The 15,201-nt window shown below is 50.2% G+C and overlaps 1 protein-coding gene across 1 annotated transcript in view; it reads left to right on the forward strand.

Moving 5' to 3' along the window:
- COL13A1 (collagen type XIII alpha 1 chain) overlaps positions 1-15,201 on the forward strand; it is a 60,324-nt gene that overhangs the window by 30,990 nt on the left and 14,133 nt on the right. The window contains exons 19-35 of the mRNA XM_062579777.1: positions 1,065-1,097; positions 1,792-1,818; positions 2,362-2,424; positions 4,511-4,564; positions 5,242-5,328; positions 6,020-6,073; positions 6,395-6,439; positions 7,073-7,141; positions 7,438-7,461; positions 8,795-8,848; positions 9,373-9,417; positions 9,741-9,893; positions 10,705-10,803; positions 11,449-11,502; positions 12,265-12,306; positions 12,809-12,835; positions 14,696-14,776. Coding sequence (XP_062435761.1) covers positions 1,065-1,097; positions 1,792-1,818; positions 2,362-2,424; positions 4,511-4,564; positions 5,242-5,328; positions 6,020-6,073; positions 6,395-6,439; positions 7,073-7,141; positions 7,438-7,461; positions 8,795-8,848; positions 9,373-9,417; positions 9,741-9,893; positions 10,705-10,803; positions 11,449-11,502; positions 12,265-12,306; positions 12,809-12,835; positions 14,696-14,776 — 1,011 coding nt within the window. The remainder of the gene's footprint in view (positions 1-1,064; positions 1,098-1,791; positions 1,819-2,361; positions 2,425-4,510; positions 4,565-5,241; positions 5,329-6,019; positions 6,074-6,394; positions 6,440-7,072; positions 7,142-7,437; positions 7,462-8,794; positions 8,849-9,372; positions 9,418-9,740; positions 9,894-10,704; positions 10,804-11,448; positions 11,503-12,264; positions 12,307-12,808; positions 12,836-14,695; positions 14,777-15,201) is intronic.

The raw sequence follows: 15,201 nt of genomic DNA on the forward strand, positions 1-15,201 counted from the left end.
GTTTTTTAGCTTTGTCCCTGATTTCTGTTTCAGAAAGCTGAGAGGTATGATCCTGCTGCTCTCTAGCTCCTCACTCCTCCTTGTTTGAACTTTTCCAAGCTCTTTTCACTTTGAACTTGGCTCCCAATCCTCTTTGCCTCATGTGCTACAACCCAACCCCTCTCATTTCCCACCTTCTAACACTATTTCACCTCTTCCTCCCCTATCCTTTAGACCCTTTTATCCCTTGTATTTGCTTTTGTAACTGGACCTCTTCACTAGGACCTAACTAATACTAACGCAGGGCGTACAGAGATTTCAGAGCAAAGCGTTGATGCCGAAGATCTGCTCTTTGCACCGTTGCTATTGAGGGAAATGTGGCTGTCCCTGCAGAGCACCTGTCTCCCGGGGTCTCTAAGCACCCGTCTCAGATTGCAGGGGCAGGCTGGATTCCTTGGCCTCGTGGCGGTGGCTTGCTCTGCTGTGCAGAACTGGCTGCACCTGAACTGCGCTGCTTGGAAGTTGTTTTGTTTTGTGTGTGGGTGGTTTTTTTTTTTCCTTCCCTGTGGCGGCTGGCTTCAGAGCTCTCCTGAAAACACTTGTGTGCAAGATTTGTCCTCTGTGATAAAAGCAGAATGAGAGAAGTAGCAAACCCAAGGCCCTGGGGTTATGAACTGGCATTCCTGAGGATGCTTGAATCAGTGGGTCCAGGATCAAGCGCTGTCCTGGGTTTTTTTGGTCCTCAGTCTGAGTCCTTGCATTCCTCTGTTACTTGGCGCTGTTCTGCGTGTTGGACTTGGCTTCACTGTGAGTGGCAGGACTGACTCGGGGGGTGGTGGAAATCTGGTTTTCCTGCCTGGGATGAGCTTTCTGGAAAGCTGAGCCACTGCCATGGGTGAAGAAGCTGCACAGGAGAGGAGGATGCGTGCTGTGTGGTGTTGCAACACTACTTCTGAGTTTCGTAAGGGGTGGTGGTGGGGAAGATGCTGCTTGTGCCTTCGTGGCTCCACCTGGCTGGTGCTGCCCCGTGAAGCATCGTGCTCGCTGCATTTCCGACAAGGTGCTCTCGTCTCTCCCCCTGCTAGGGCGCTCCGGGGACGGCTGCCGCCGGGATGAAGGTCAGTGTCACGCCTCCGGCGGGGCCCGTGGCGGGGCGAGGGCACGGGGCGTGGGAAAATGGTCCGAGAGCTCCCACTAAAGGGCAGTAGCAGGACTGCCGCTGCTCTCGGCGGAGGAACCGGGGCCGCTCTCCCTCCGCAGCCTCCCGAGCCCCCGCGGTACTGCGCGGCCGCGTCCAGGCGAAAGAGGGGCCGGAGATGCCCACTGAGACGGGTGGGGACAGCAAAACCCCTGCTGGCCCATCCCCTCTGGCTGCCAGGGGAAAAGGACCGAAAGGGTGGTTAACTTTGGGGCTGGTGGGCAGGGTTTCTCTCCCTAGAACCACTGACCGGCCCCTTCTATAGCTCTGCTCCTGGGCAAACCCAGCTAGGAGCTGGCAAATCCCTTGGTGCCAGCAGATGGGCCTTATCCTGTCGTAAATCAGCTCTTGAAGCGCTGTGGGGTGATTACTCGGAGTTTCACAAAAGCCTCCCACAAAAGCCTTGCTGGATTATGTTACGGCAGCCTAGGTGCTGTCTAATGAAGGTTAAAAACAAGCTCCAGGGGCAAGACCTACTGTATCCTTAAAACATCCTCATGCCCTTATTTACAAGCTCAAGGCTTCCACACAGGAATGCTTTCCACCTCTGATAGCTCTAGAGGTTACCTACTTTCTTTTCCTGCTCTCACTTTTTCTTATCTCTTCCTCACCAGGGCGAGCCGGGGACTCCAGGAGAAAAGGTACTCTTGGAAAGCGCTGGCGCTCTGAGTCTGCGCTTCCCTGTTTCGCTGGTGGTCCATCCCTCTCCGAGCGGCTGAGGGAGCCAAGGAATGGCTCTGGACTTCCCAGCACTTAAACCTGGGCCCATGCTGACACTAATACCCTCCCAAAGCCTTCCTCCTTTTCTCCCTCCAGCCAAAATACATGCAAGATGCTTTACTTGGCAAATATGTTCCCTCTCCCCCTTCTGTTCACCCCCTTCTGCCTCTGAGTACTCCTGTGTCCACCAGAGTCCCATGCTACAGCAGGGACTGGTGGAGGGCTGGTCTTCAGTGTGGCGCCTCTGGTCCTGCACAGTCACCCCTGTCTCAGCGTAGCATGACCCTGGTTCGAGTTCCTGCGGCAGGCACGGTACAAAAATACCCCGTCGCTCTCCAGCGCTAGGCAGCTGGCTTGGTTTCTGGACAGCTGACTCCTCTTATTTGAGACTTTCTGGGGTTGTGTTACAGCGTGCCACAGCCATGTAACAGACGTCTTCTCTATCTCTTTTCTTCCCGACCAAGGGAGAGCCTGGAGTCCAAGGCAGGATGGGCCCCCCAGGTTTGCCAGGGAAAAGGGGGCAGCGGGTAGGACACCGTGTGTTTGGGCTCGGTTTCCTGGCACCGCTGCGCCGCGTGCCCTGAGAGCGGGAGCCTGCTTGCTGCTGTGTTGCGTTGCGCTGCCGTGCTTGCAGGCGGTTGTGTGTCCTCTTCTGGCTCTTGCCCTGTTGGTGGAGTGTGTGTGTGTGTGTTCCCGCTTGCAGGAGGTGGGTGGGCTGCCAGCACTCCAGGCGTGGTGAGATGTTTGAGCAAAGGGCTCAACGTGGCCTTGTCCTGCCCTGGGGCAGTTCTGTATCTTTTAACTCCAAGTATAACACACAAAACAGGGATCCAGTAATCTGGCCTCCTTCCTCAAGAAATCAGCTTTCCGTCATCACTCAGGCAGCACAGGGTGTTTTCAGTAGTTTCCACTATCCTTCCACCCTAGGCCTGTGTAGCCCTGATGGGCAGTTGCACTGAACTAGTCCTTGGATGAAGAGCAGGTATACCAAGTGCAGAGCAGAGTGCAGCGCTCGGGGGCCTGGGACAGGATTAGAGGTGGTCAGGTTCAGATATCCTCACAAAAACTCCGAAGGCTAAACTTTTGTTCTGAACGCTAGGTCCTGCATTTTTTTCCTTTCTGGGGGGAGAGCTCATGCATGCTCTGACAGGGGAGGAAAGTTGGGGACAGGAGGGCCTTAGAGGTGACTGGAGGCCAAATTACCTCAGAGGAAGGGATCGCTGCACTTCAGGATGGTCTTAACCGTTGCTGTTAGTTAGTCAAGACTTAACCAAGACTGTTGCTTGTTAATCGATTCCCATGGAGCCACCAGTGCATGTCTGTTCTTGGCGCATCGATGCAAGTCCCCTGCATGTCCGATGTGTTCCTGTGCTGTGCTCCCGAGGAACGAGAGCAGTCCCAGGCAGGCCGCAGCACGGCCCCCAGAGGAGCTCCCTTTGCTAGTGGTGCTGGTGTGCTGCTGCTGGGGGTGAGAAGGTTTGCACTTCTCTTTGCAATCGGTACAAATTATGTCTCGGACATGTGGACTGCAGGTAAGAACACACCTTTTCTCCAGCGGTGTGTTACTGCATTTGAAACCTCTCTTCACGGTAACAAAGAAGCCTCAGCTATCACCCTCCACCCTGGCAAAATGCAGACTCAGATTGGGACCCCGCAGCTCGAAACTGTGGGTTTAGCAGTTGTATGGAATGGGCTGAACAGAGCTTCATTTCCCAGAGGAGGTCACTAGGTGAGCCCTAGTGTTGAAGGAACGATCCAAATGTCACAGTGAACTAAGCAAAGTCACTTCACCAGGTGAACGCTGGGTGCTGGGTGCCCTGTGCTGTTCCTTTGCCTGCGCCTTACCTGTACTCCAGCAAGCCTCACGCAGCTCGGCTTGCAGGCCTTGCTCTCCAGGCGTTGTACCAGGGGTTTTGCATCGTCGTCTGTGTTTGTAGTTTTTCTTGCTCTGGTTTTTACTGCTTGTCATCACTGTGTGTCACAGAGCTTGGCTGCTAACTGAGACACTGCACTTTTTTGGGTGGTAATGTTTGAGAATGATGAGCAGGAGCAGGAAACACCCTTTGATAGATGAGGGAGGGGTGGTTGTGAGACCTTAGCCAAAGCAATGCCACCATTCAGCATACTGACCAGGTGCGAAAACTGGGGCTCAAGCAAGGGACCGTTCTTGTGGGGAAGAGCTGAACTCCATCAGGGTGTGGAGCAAGTCCTGCACTCCAAATAAAATAATCCACCCTTGGGCAACAATTTTCTCTCCGGATACGTGAAGGCAGGAGAGCTTGTGACCACGGGCTGGCAGAGGGAAAAGGATTTAGATCAGGGTAATGAAGATACACCAGGGGGGATCCTGGATCCCTTTCCCACTCAGCTGCTTTTGGAAAGAATTGGAATTGATGTGTAGGGATAGCCAAAGCCACAGGATAAAACCTTCTCCTGCCTGTGCAGATACTGCAGGGAGGTGCCCATTTTGAAACCATTGACTACTGCTAAAACAAAACTCCCCAGGGGAAGGAAAAGATGTCTGAAAACAGGAGCAACCCTCTTCCTTTGGCTGCTCTTCCAGGGCAGAGTCCGCGGAGTCAGCCCCTGACCATGTCCGTGTTTCACCAACAGGGTGAGAAGGGCCGAGCTGGTGACCCTGGGCTGCCTGGGCTCCCAGGCCCAAAGGTTTGTATCCTTCTCTGATATGCAGGCTGCTCCTATTCCCATTTTATTCTCCCCTGTGCTAGCTGGATGCAGCCCTGCAGCTGGGATGCCACCCCCCCAGAGCCCCCATGGATGGAGACCTTCCCCATGCATTTATTGCTCACTACTAGGGGGTACAGCAGCATGTTCTGCAGAGCTTGGCTGAGTGCTGGGATCTCCTGGCAGTGATATGACTGGGGCCACACGAAGGATGCCTATTTGTGAGGAATCCTGTGCCCTTGGACCTGCCTTTATGCAGCAAGGGAGAGGCTGTGGCCATGGGAATGTGACCAGGGTATGGTGTTCCAGTAGTCCCACTTTGAAAGCACAGCCTCAGCTGTAATGTGGTATTTCAGCCTCCTTTCTGTTCCAAGACCCATATGTGAGGAGGCAAAAGGCTTTTCAGGAGCTGCACGGCTGGGATCTGCAGCCAAATGGATGGTGATGTTAGCTGTAGGAACCCCAGGCAGGGCTGGCCCCCAGCCTGGTTGCCACACGCGGCTGGTGTTCCCCGAACAGAGATGTTTCTAGGCTATTAAGAGGCTAACTGGTGTGTGTGGGGGACACTGATAAACCTTGTTTTGGGCCCTGCTGTATGTCTCTAAGCCGGGAGTTGGAGAGACTGGACTGATACGCAGTTTGTTCTTCCTCACAAACAGGGAGAGAAAGGGAATGCTGAGAATGCCTTGGAGGGAGGTAAAGGGGAACCCGGCCCACCAGGCTTACCTGGACCCCCCGGACCAAAGGCGAGTGTTTTCCCCTCTGGGGGATTGTGAGGGACTGTGCCTAGCGCAGGGTGTGTAGGAAGGACCAAAACTTGCATTCGTCTGCACCTGGCTCTAAATACCCACTGAAGGGATATCTGGTAACTGCACGGTGCTTTAGTTTGTTGTTTGAAATGCTGAAGGTGAGCAAATCCATGAACTGCACTTCTGGGAGGAAAATATGCTCCTTGTGTACATATAAGTCCTCTCTAGGCTCTGTGAGAAAATGTCCCTCGGAATTAATGATGGCCTCTAGTCCCATTGCAATACCTGAGGCAGGGTGGACACAGAGGCAGGGCTCTGAAAGCCTTGGAGAGCTTCCTTCTCCCCTTCTACTCCCTTAAGAAGGAATAGCCCCAAAATTCTGCTCCTTGGCAAAGGACAACGAGAACACAAATCTGAGGTCGCATCTCAGATATGCTCGGGACAGAGCCCCATTTGAGCTGCACACTTGCAGTCAGATACTTCATGTTAAATAAGCCCTCAGAGCTGGGTAGCAGAGAAGGACACTGGGTGTGAAATCACACCAGGAGATTCTGGTTATGCAAGGAGACAGGGGCATGGCAGGGACACTTGGGCTGGTGCAGTTCTTCCTCCCAGAAATACAGAGCCAGCCCTGGAATCGCTTCCTCTGCACGTGATACAAACCCATCCCTTTCTCTTTTTCTCTCAGGGAGAAGCTGGTGACGTTGGCCTGCCTGGCACTGCAGGATCACGGGGGCAAAAGGTACAGAGGGCTTCCGCCCAGTGCCGCGGGGGTCCTATCTCAGGCTCAGTAGCTACAAAATTGTTCTCCCACACAGAAAACTTAGCTGAAATGGAGCATTTTAAAACACAATCATTTAGGAGGCAAGAAGCAGGAGAAAAGCAGAAGGTTAAACAGAGAAAGGGACTGCTTTTGAAGATTGACTGTCCTTAGCAGTTGTACCTATGTTACTAAAAAGATGAAGGAGCCAACCTAGCCACAGGCTGTTTCAGAGGAACAGCTCCTGCCGTTTAAGCTTGTGAACTAATAAGCGTCGTTAACAGCATGTTCTTACTGTTACAGGGGGAACCTGGTGCACCTGGAGAGCGGGGACCCATGGGCCCACGGGTAGGTGCCCCTTCACAATGGCTTGAAGAGTTTTGGCCCTTCAAAGGGGGTGTAAGGATAGCGGGACCACACTGATGGTCTTGTAGATTGGACCTGAGCTGTCTTGACAGATGTTTTCACCATCATTAAAGTGTTTATAGTTGTACTGGGCAATGCCCGAGTTTGAGACGGGCCACTTCTCCACTCCGTACCCTCGTCAGAAGGTGCTGTTTGCAGCTAGGTCTGGAATGCAGCCGTTTCAGGGTGACTTCATAGGAGGAGGTTGGTTGGACACTCCAGTCTGAATCCAGGCCTTTGGCATATCAGTAAAGGGCAGCAGGAGGGTGTTTGGTGCAAGCCAAAATCTGGCAGTCAGCCGAGTTCCTGGATTTGGGCTTTGACTTCTGCATGTACTCGCCAGACCTACCAGCTCTGAGTCATGGCATGGTGATGTGGGCTCTTTGGGCTACGTTTCCTTAGTGCTTCCTTTATAATAGGTGCTTTAAAGAGCTTCAGTCAATGAATGAAAAACAGGAGACACGAAGAATGGGCCCCTCTCTCCAGCACCCCTTTTCTGCGGTTAACCACAGCTCTTGGACTATCCCATGAGAAGGGCGAGCCACAAGCCCTGACGGGAGATTTGATATTTTGCAGGGCCCCAAAGGAGACCCTGGGAAAGATGAAATGATGGACTATGATGGCAACATTAGTGAAGCTCTGCAGGTGAGAAACTGTCCTCCCGCCCTATACAGTGCCGGCTGGGTGCTTTACCGTTTTCCAGGGGATGCAGGAAACCTGCAGTGATGTAGTGAAGCCTGCTATCTTGGCAATAACAGCAATGAGAAGTACTTGCCTCTTCTACAGTTGTCCATTTTGTAGACTCCTTGCTCATTTGGTCCAATGTTGTATTGACGGAAAACAAATACAATTACCACATCTGGAGAAAAGCTTAGTTTTCAAATGATTATTTCATCTTTTTTTCCCTTGATTACTTATTTATTTTTTTTAACTCTTTTTAGGAAATACGAACTTTGGCCTTGATGGTAAGTCCTTAGCCATGTGCTTTGTGTTTTAAGCAAGTAGCCGGATGTTCATGCCAGGCAGATGGCATGACAATTTTGGTGCTGCTAAAACATTCGCCTTTTGCTGTTGTGAGCTAGTGCTGTGCTGACAGCTGAAGGAATAACTCATCTTGTCTTCTGATCTTGGCATTTTAATAATAATCAGGCCCTTAATTTCTCTGCTTTAAGAGGTCATATGCGCAGTTCAGAGCACAGGGAAGAGCAAGGGTTGGGCAGGAGGAGGCCTTGTGTGCTTTGCGAAAAAGCTCATATTGGCAACTCGTGATGGACACTTGTGAAGGGAGGGGAGGGCGTGTTTTTACCATTGGTAAGTATAAGTGTACGTAACGGTCCTGTACAAAGCCGACGAATAGGGAGAGTACAGCGAAACGGTTATTTGAATACAAAAAAGGGGAGCAGTGACCCTTTATTTAGCAATATGATGCTCAGCTGGAAAAAAAGCTGGATGTCTCAAATGCAGGAGGATGCATCAGGACAAGGTGGTTATAAGCTGCACCATTTGGTAGGTCACGCTGCTGCTTAGCTCTCTTTAAAGCGATACTTGCCAAGACTGATTCTCCTTGAGGAAGCAAGGGAAAATGAGGTGAAGACCATAACACAGTTGCCTTCACCTTCATCTGTGCACCCAGCTCTTGGGAGGTTGTGCATATCCGAGCTCCTCAGCTCAGATAACACTAGCACTTTCAGAAGGGAATGGTTGTAAACGGTCTCTGCCCAGGTGTCCTCTTTTGTGGCAGTAGGCTTGTCTTAAGCAGGGCCTCCCAAACCCTGCCAATATTGAGGCAGCCAGAATTGGGGGCCACCTCTAAAAACTGAGGTCAGAGGACTTTCAACAGCATAACAAATAATTTCTGTGTGGCAAATCTACTCATGAATATTATTGTTATCTGGTTCTACTTGAGTTGCTCTGGGCATCTCAGGGGTGTAGTATTTCCTATGATCTTTAGAATAAAATTTCTATTTTTATAGATAGAAGGAAGGGGCAACTTTAAGTCCACCTCAGTGTCAGGAGCAGATAAATAGATGTGCTGCTGTGGTCACTTTTGTTTTCCTCCATGGGGAAATAGAGAAATAAGTACATACCTACAATTCACTTTGAACTGGTCCTGCAGCTCCTTCAGGACCCTCTGTTGTTTGGCTTCCCAAGCAAATACAGCTTTAGGTGTCCCAGGGAAAATGTGCTTCGATTTCCCCTTAAACTCAGAGGAGCTGTTCGATTTCAAAACAAGAAAATAGATGCTATAAATTCATTCTGAAAATGATTTTTTTAAAATGATTTTTTAATTTTTTTTAGGGACCCCCAGGACTCCCAGGTGTGGCTGGGCCTCCAGGGCCACCAGGACAGAAGGTATTTGCTCAGCTCTTGCGTATTCAAGGGAAGCAGGAGCGGTCCAGGCAGTCTGTGCGCACACCTCTCCCTGCTGCTCCTCTTCTCCCTGTCCGCCACTACCTCACTTTCTATCCCCCTGACACTTCTCTTCCTCCCCATGCCTGAAGTCCTGGAAATCTCTTCTCCCGCAATGCTAAGGCATTATCTGAAAGATGGAGAACCTCTCTAATCACTTTCTCCGTTAAGAAGCTGTATATGGGAATTAATCTCTGTGCAGGATTGTGTTGGTTGGGGGTTATAACGTAGGCTGCAGCACTCAGGTCCTGACCGCCCATAAATAAAGCTGGTGAAGTTTTTACGAACTCACAGGATGCACTGTTTCACCAGTGTTTTGCACGCTTTCTTTCTGAGACTGTAAATTTCGGAAGTCAGAGTCCTTGCTGACCATTTCTGTAATGGCCATCTTTCATCATCTCAACATCAAACAGAAGCAGCCAGAATAGTTGCTTTCAAAGTATCAAAGTAACGATTTTGTGCTTCAGGGTGAAATTGGTTTGCCGGGTCCTCCAGGCCATGATGGAGAGAAGGTAAGACAAGGTGCCTTTGTGGAATATTCTTTCCTTCTGTGGTCTTGTCTGGAGTAAGCGTGTCCATCTCTTTACTGACATTGCATAGTTGCTTTTCCCACAAGGGAAAAAAAAAAAACTTTTGCTCTGCAAAAATGAGCATTAAAGGTTTAGCAAAGTCCTAACCTGTAAGGAGTGGCTGGGATGGCAGGACAAATCTACTCTGTCCTGCGCTTGACTCCTCAAATGGCATCACTGGGCAGTGACAAAGGCTCTGGGCTAGGGAGTAACTGCAGGACTAATCTTCTTACCTATAGAAGTCTCACTTTCTGGACCTCTTTTAGGGACCACGAGGCAAGCCAGGAGAAATGGGTCCCCCGGGTCCTCATGGACCGCCAGGAAAGGACGGACCACCCGGAATGAAGGGAGAACCGGGACGTATTGGCACCTCAGGAGAAAAGGGGGAGAAAGGAGAGCAGGGACGAGCTGGGTTACCGGTGAGTAAATCAGAGCCTCTCGGAGCACTGCCCTGAGTATGTCCCAGGCACGGGCAAGATGCTTCGGAGCCCCTCCAAGGTGACTGCTGATGTATTATAACGTGTACCGGTGTAGATGCAAGGTCTTGGGTCCCTGGCAGATGAACACTGCCCCATCTTGCTGGAGCAACATTAGGAGTTTGTGTGCCCAGCTGCGTGCCCTGCTCTCTTCTGGGCACTGGACTGCTGCCTCAGCTCGCTGCCTGGCCTTTGCTTTGGAGGGAAGCAGCAGCGTGAGCGAGCGGGCCAGGCTGTGAGCAAGGTGGTGGAGGTACGGGCACGCGTGCCCTCCTGGGACGGCAGCCGCGCACGGTCGCTGCTTAAATCTCTGCCGCTGGCCGAGGCAGAGTGCCTGGTCTTCCAGCTTCAGCCTGTCGCAGCTTCCGTATCACCACATATAGCACGAGTGGAGAGGGTTTCAGGGAATGAATTTCTGCACAGTTACTGGGATAAAACTCTGCTGTCACCACAGCTAGCTATCAGGGCATTTTTTTTTTTTTTTTTTTTTTTGGCATGGACTCCAGCAAACTGCATAACCCCAAGCAGAATTAGAGGCAGGAAAGCAGTGTTCTTGCTCCGCTCTGGGGAATGGCACATCCTCTGTGGCAGGAGGTTGCCCAGGCATGTGACCACCTGGGCTCAAAAATAGTGAAGCCCTGCATTTCCCTGGGTATCAGAAGGCTGCTTGGACTTGTCCGAGCTCTGTTAATGATGTCTCTTATATCTGCCTGGTGTAGTCTTGCAAGAAACATAAATCTCTCTTGATTCATAGGGTCTTGATGGCCCAACTGGAGAGAAAGGAGAACGAGGTGACCAAGGGATGCCAGGACCATCAGGATTGCCAGGTCCCATTGGACTTCCAGGACTGACAGTAAGAGTGAAAGACAGGCTGAACTTTCACACTGGGCAAAGAGAAAACAGCGTAGGGTAAAATACAAGGGGACACTTCCCAAAGTGGCGAGCATCTCAGGAGCCTCAGACCTCTATTCAGAAGTGCTTAGAGTCAGGTGCTTAGGTGTCACTGACTATCCATCAGCTCTGGTCTCCTGTGGAAGGCAAGGGTTCCTCCAGGGAGCTGCCTGCAGCACATGAGCTGGGCATCTGCTCTGGTTCCTCTCTGGAGGAGCTGGGCTCCTGCAGCACCTGCATGGCTAAGTCGGTGAAGATGCTTAGTGCTCACAGTGTCACACTAGTGCTGGCCCTGCTCCCACTGCTGAAGGCTGTAGCACAGCAGAGACAGGCCGGGTTACTGCTGGGGAGAGGCAGGCAGGGTTGGGTGGCCATTTCCTTACACAGCCACAAGACACCGCTCCCAGAAAACTGACTCTTTGGTTGCCTCATCTCGAAGTAGAGATGCAGGAAGGACACATTCAGGCTATGTTTGCAAAATGCATGTTAGGTCCCCACTCCTCTTTGGGGAGTTGCTGCCCCACAACATATGGGTGGCTCGCAGATGGGCCCTAATGAAAGGAGTCTCTAGAGTGCAGCTGGTGGTGACAAGGTCTGTTGTGTGCAGGGAGAAAAGGGAGAAGCTGGGGAGCGTGGAGACAAAGGAAATCCAGGAGAATCGGTAGGTCACTTTTCGCACTTCTTCTGTAATCTCAGCAGCCAGAACAGGAAGATTTGGCAGCAGTGCTGCATCTCACCCTCTTATGATACACATCCTGCACTGAGTACAGGAAGCTTCCTCTTGTGTGACAGAGTTGCCAGCTATCTCTTGCTCCTGATACCCTCATTTTTCCATTACACAGGATCAATCATCATGACCTAGATTGCTAAATAAGTGTCTAGAGAAGAATAGAAGAACAAGGAAAGCATAACAAATATTCACTTGGGCATTTGTGGTGGAGGGAGTTCCTGAACCATGCTTGCCTGCATCTAGATATATAGCAACTTTAAATGGGTTCTGTTTTCATGACTTTGTCCATTCTCCCCTCAAACTCTTAACTTTTTATAATATCCTGCAGCAAGGAGTTGCACAGGTTAACAGCCCACTCCTGTGTGCGGAGCCACCTCTTTTATATATTTTGAAACTGCTGCCTGCTAGCTGTTGACCTTGTGCTTCCTTGTAGAAAGAGTGATAGTAGTCAAAGTGGACCTTTTTCTGAACAAATGTCACTGCTTTCCCTACTCTCAGTCCCTGCAAGTGCCACATAACCCTCCCTGGAGTCATCCTGGTGCTTCTCAGCTACTCTGTCCTGGATTGCTGCCACCTGCTAATGCAGTTGAGGTTTCCAAGTACAGCAGAACTCAACTCCACCCTGTGCCCAGAGAAGTTCCCCTGCTGAGAGCAGTATGTTATGATGGTGACTTCTCTTTCATTGCTTTTTAGATATCAGGACCCCCTGGACCCCAAGGCCCACCAGGACCTCCAGTAAGTTTTGAGTGACTCATCTGAGGAGCAAGGCACTGGGGTACAGTGGGAAGTGGCTGGGGAGGATGCTGGCTGGAGGTAACTACTGCAAATGCTGTGAGGTTCAAGCAGGAATATGCTTGGTACCAAATTTCAAAACTGCCCCTGAGGGCAGGTCAGAGCTATGATGGGCTAGGGGGGTAAAGAGAGAAGGTTGTGTTAGTCTGAGATGAAAGGGAAGACTGTAGAGACATGGAATGGATGGAATTAAAGGGCTCAACTGCATAAATGGTCGTAATAGCCTGGCTGGTCGCCAGGTTGTTCTTGGCGAGGACGTCCTCATTACTAGACTAGAACAGTATGTGAAGTGCCTTTATGCAAATAAAAAGGGCTTTGGGCTAAGCATTTGTGCCCTCGGTGTCAGGAAACGAAAGCCCTGCACTGCACAGGAAATGGGGATACCTGGATTTTAAAGTGACCCCTTAAATGTTGCTCAATATCTTATTTCTCACCCCAAATATAGGGTCTTCAGGGCCTTCCAGGACTGAAGGTAAGGCTGTAAAACATTGAACAGTGATACTTAACTAGAGTTTTCCCAAAGGCAACAGTTCCTTTCAGCAACAACTTCCTAACTCTCAAATGTTATTTTCTTTCCATATTGGTAAGGAGACAAAGCCTTCTGAATATTTTCTTGAGGAGGAAAGGGATTAGCAATGCTTCTTGTAGGACCAAGAAAAGTGGTCGTTCTCTCCTCTTTTTACCCAGAGAACTGTGAAACCACTGCCCCTTGGAAATCTTCCCACGAGCACACGGTTGAAATAGTGCTTTGTTTGACGGACAAAGGTCTGTGTGGTGGGAAGGAAAGCCAGTCATACAGTCCTAAAAACCTGAGCTCTGCCTTAAAACCAGCCAAGTCTTTAAACTGTGTGAATGCCACTGGAAAACCATTCAAGAACTTCGCTGTTGTAGGTGACTGGAAACTTTCTAATCTCCAGCTACACATGTTGCTTAGCCTGCACTACAGTTCATCTGCTGCAAAGCACTGCATCTAGAGGAAAACAAATTTGAGTGGAAATTTTCAGTAAGATCTGTGTGTTTTTTTTTCTCTCTGACATTCTCAGCAAAGATTAGAAAGCATTTGTGCAACAAGTGTGGTAGTTCTGGCTGGGCTTGGCATTTGGTTGCCAGAGCTACCTAGGTGCTAAAGGGGATGAGATACTTGTCTTGATGGATCTGTTCTCCAAGTGCTGACCACAGACAGTTGTGTGTCTTGCTCGTCTGTAACTCACTGGCCACTGCTGTCTGGGAGACATGTGTAAGACACAGTTGTCTTTGAGGCACGCGCCAGCTAAAGCAGGTGAAAGTCTCATGCAGCACAGACAGGATTATGGACAGAGAAGTCCTGCACCAATTGCTCTTTGAATGGAGGATCTGCGTAGGCCTAATTAACAGGGGCAATTAGATGTCCAGAGTGCGGAAGATCTTGCTCCCTCCCTGTAACTGGTATAAAAGCTTTCTATAATCATGAGGAAGAGCATTTTCTACCCTTTGCATGCATGTTAGAAGTAGGTAAGACTCCTCTAGGTACGTGCCCAAGTCAAATACAATATTGTAGGGTAGCATGGGAAGTGGCGCATAGTTGTACAGAAACAAATCAGAGTGCTGGTAGTGTGAGCCAGCACTGTGGTGTTTTATATCTCTGCAAGAGTACAGCAACCACGCCTTTGGCTTCTGTGCAAACTTGGTACTTCTGACATTTCCTCTGTTTTAAAATGCAACAAAGATGATGTATTTCTAGATACCTTGTGAACTGGAGTGGGGAGAAAACCCTTCAGGTTGATAAACTTTTTGGCTTTATCAAAATGGAATATTTCATTTATATTGCCTTATAGTTTATGGTATAGAATTAAAAATATATATATAAAATTGGGAAAAGGGAAGCTGAAATTATTTTTTCCCTGGATTTTGGAATGGATGCCTTTGCTCTGAAGGAAGTCACTTTCTTTCCAGAAAAGATATCAATATGGCTCCTCTTTAAAGAGCTTTTAGACATTTGTCATCCACTTCCAGTGAATCCCAATTCTAAAACCAACCCATCAGATAATTTCCAGTGACTTCACCATATGTACTAAACTGACGTTCCCTGTGTGAGCAGGGAGACCAATACAGCAGGGAGCTCAGTTCACCTTGACCATCTTTAATCGTGCCCTGGGCCCGACTCTCCTCTTCCTGGCGCTGATGTGAACCTGGTGGTCTGACTAGTCCAGGCTTTCTTCGGTTTGGGCTGGAGCGTTGCTCTTCCTTCGCTCCCCCCCTGTACTCTGCTGCGTCGGCGCGCTCGGGGCGGAGGAATGGTTGTTATATAAGTGGTGTTACCGTGAGTTTATTTTCTGCTCCATCCTTCCTTTAGGGGGAAGCGGGGATCGATGGACTGAAAGGAGAGAAGGGTGTCCAGGGTGAGAAAGGAGACAGAGGGCCACTGGGATTACCCGTAAGTATCCAGGAAGGCTTTGCAAGCCAAACTTGCGTCGGTCGTAAAAAGATCCCTCAATAAGAAGCATGCATGGGGCTTTGATAGGCGAAGGGAAAGTCGAGAGAAAGAGATGGACTATAAATAACTGTACCTTTGCTTCTTAAACTGATAAAGTCTCAACTTCTGTACAGAACCGTCGTCTTTTAGGCCTATGAAATAGATCAGTGGTCACCTCGGTTCTCCCTGCTTCCGGCAGACTTGGCAACAGCGAGGGGAGGCTTTCCTGGGGGCTCTGCTCGTCTGGCCTTGCCGTTGCCCTGGTGCACAAAAGGGGAAAGGACGCCTCTTCCCCGCAGTTTGTCCCTGGTCCGGGCTTTGCACCGAGGCCTGTGGTGGTTCTGAACGTACGCAGCCTTTGCTGTGCAACGCTTTCCGTTGCCGAA

Source organism: Rhea pennata, chromosome 7, assembly GCF_028389875.1.
Source record: "Rhea pennata isolate bPtePen1 chromosome 7, bPtePen1.pri, whole genome shotgun sequence".
In the NCBI taxonomy this organism is placed as follows: domain Eukaryota; kingdom Metazoa; phylum Chordata; class Aves; order Rheiformes; family Rheidae; genus Rhea; species Rhea pennata.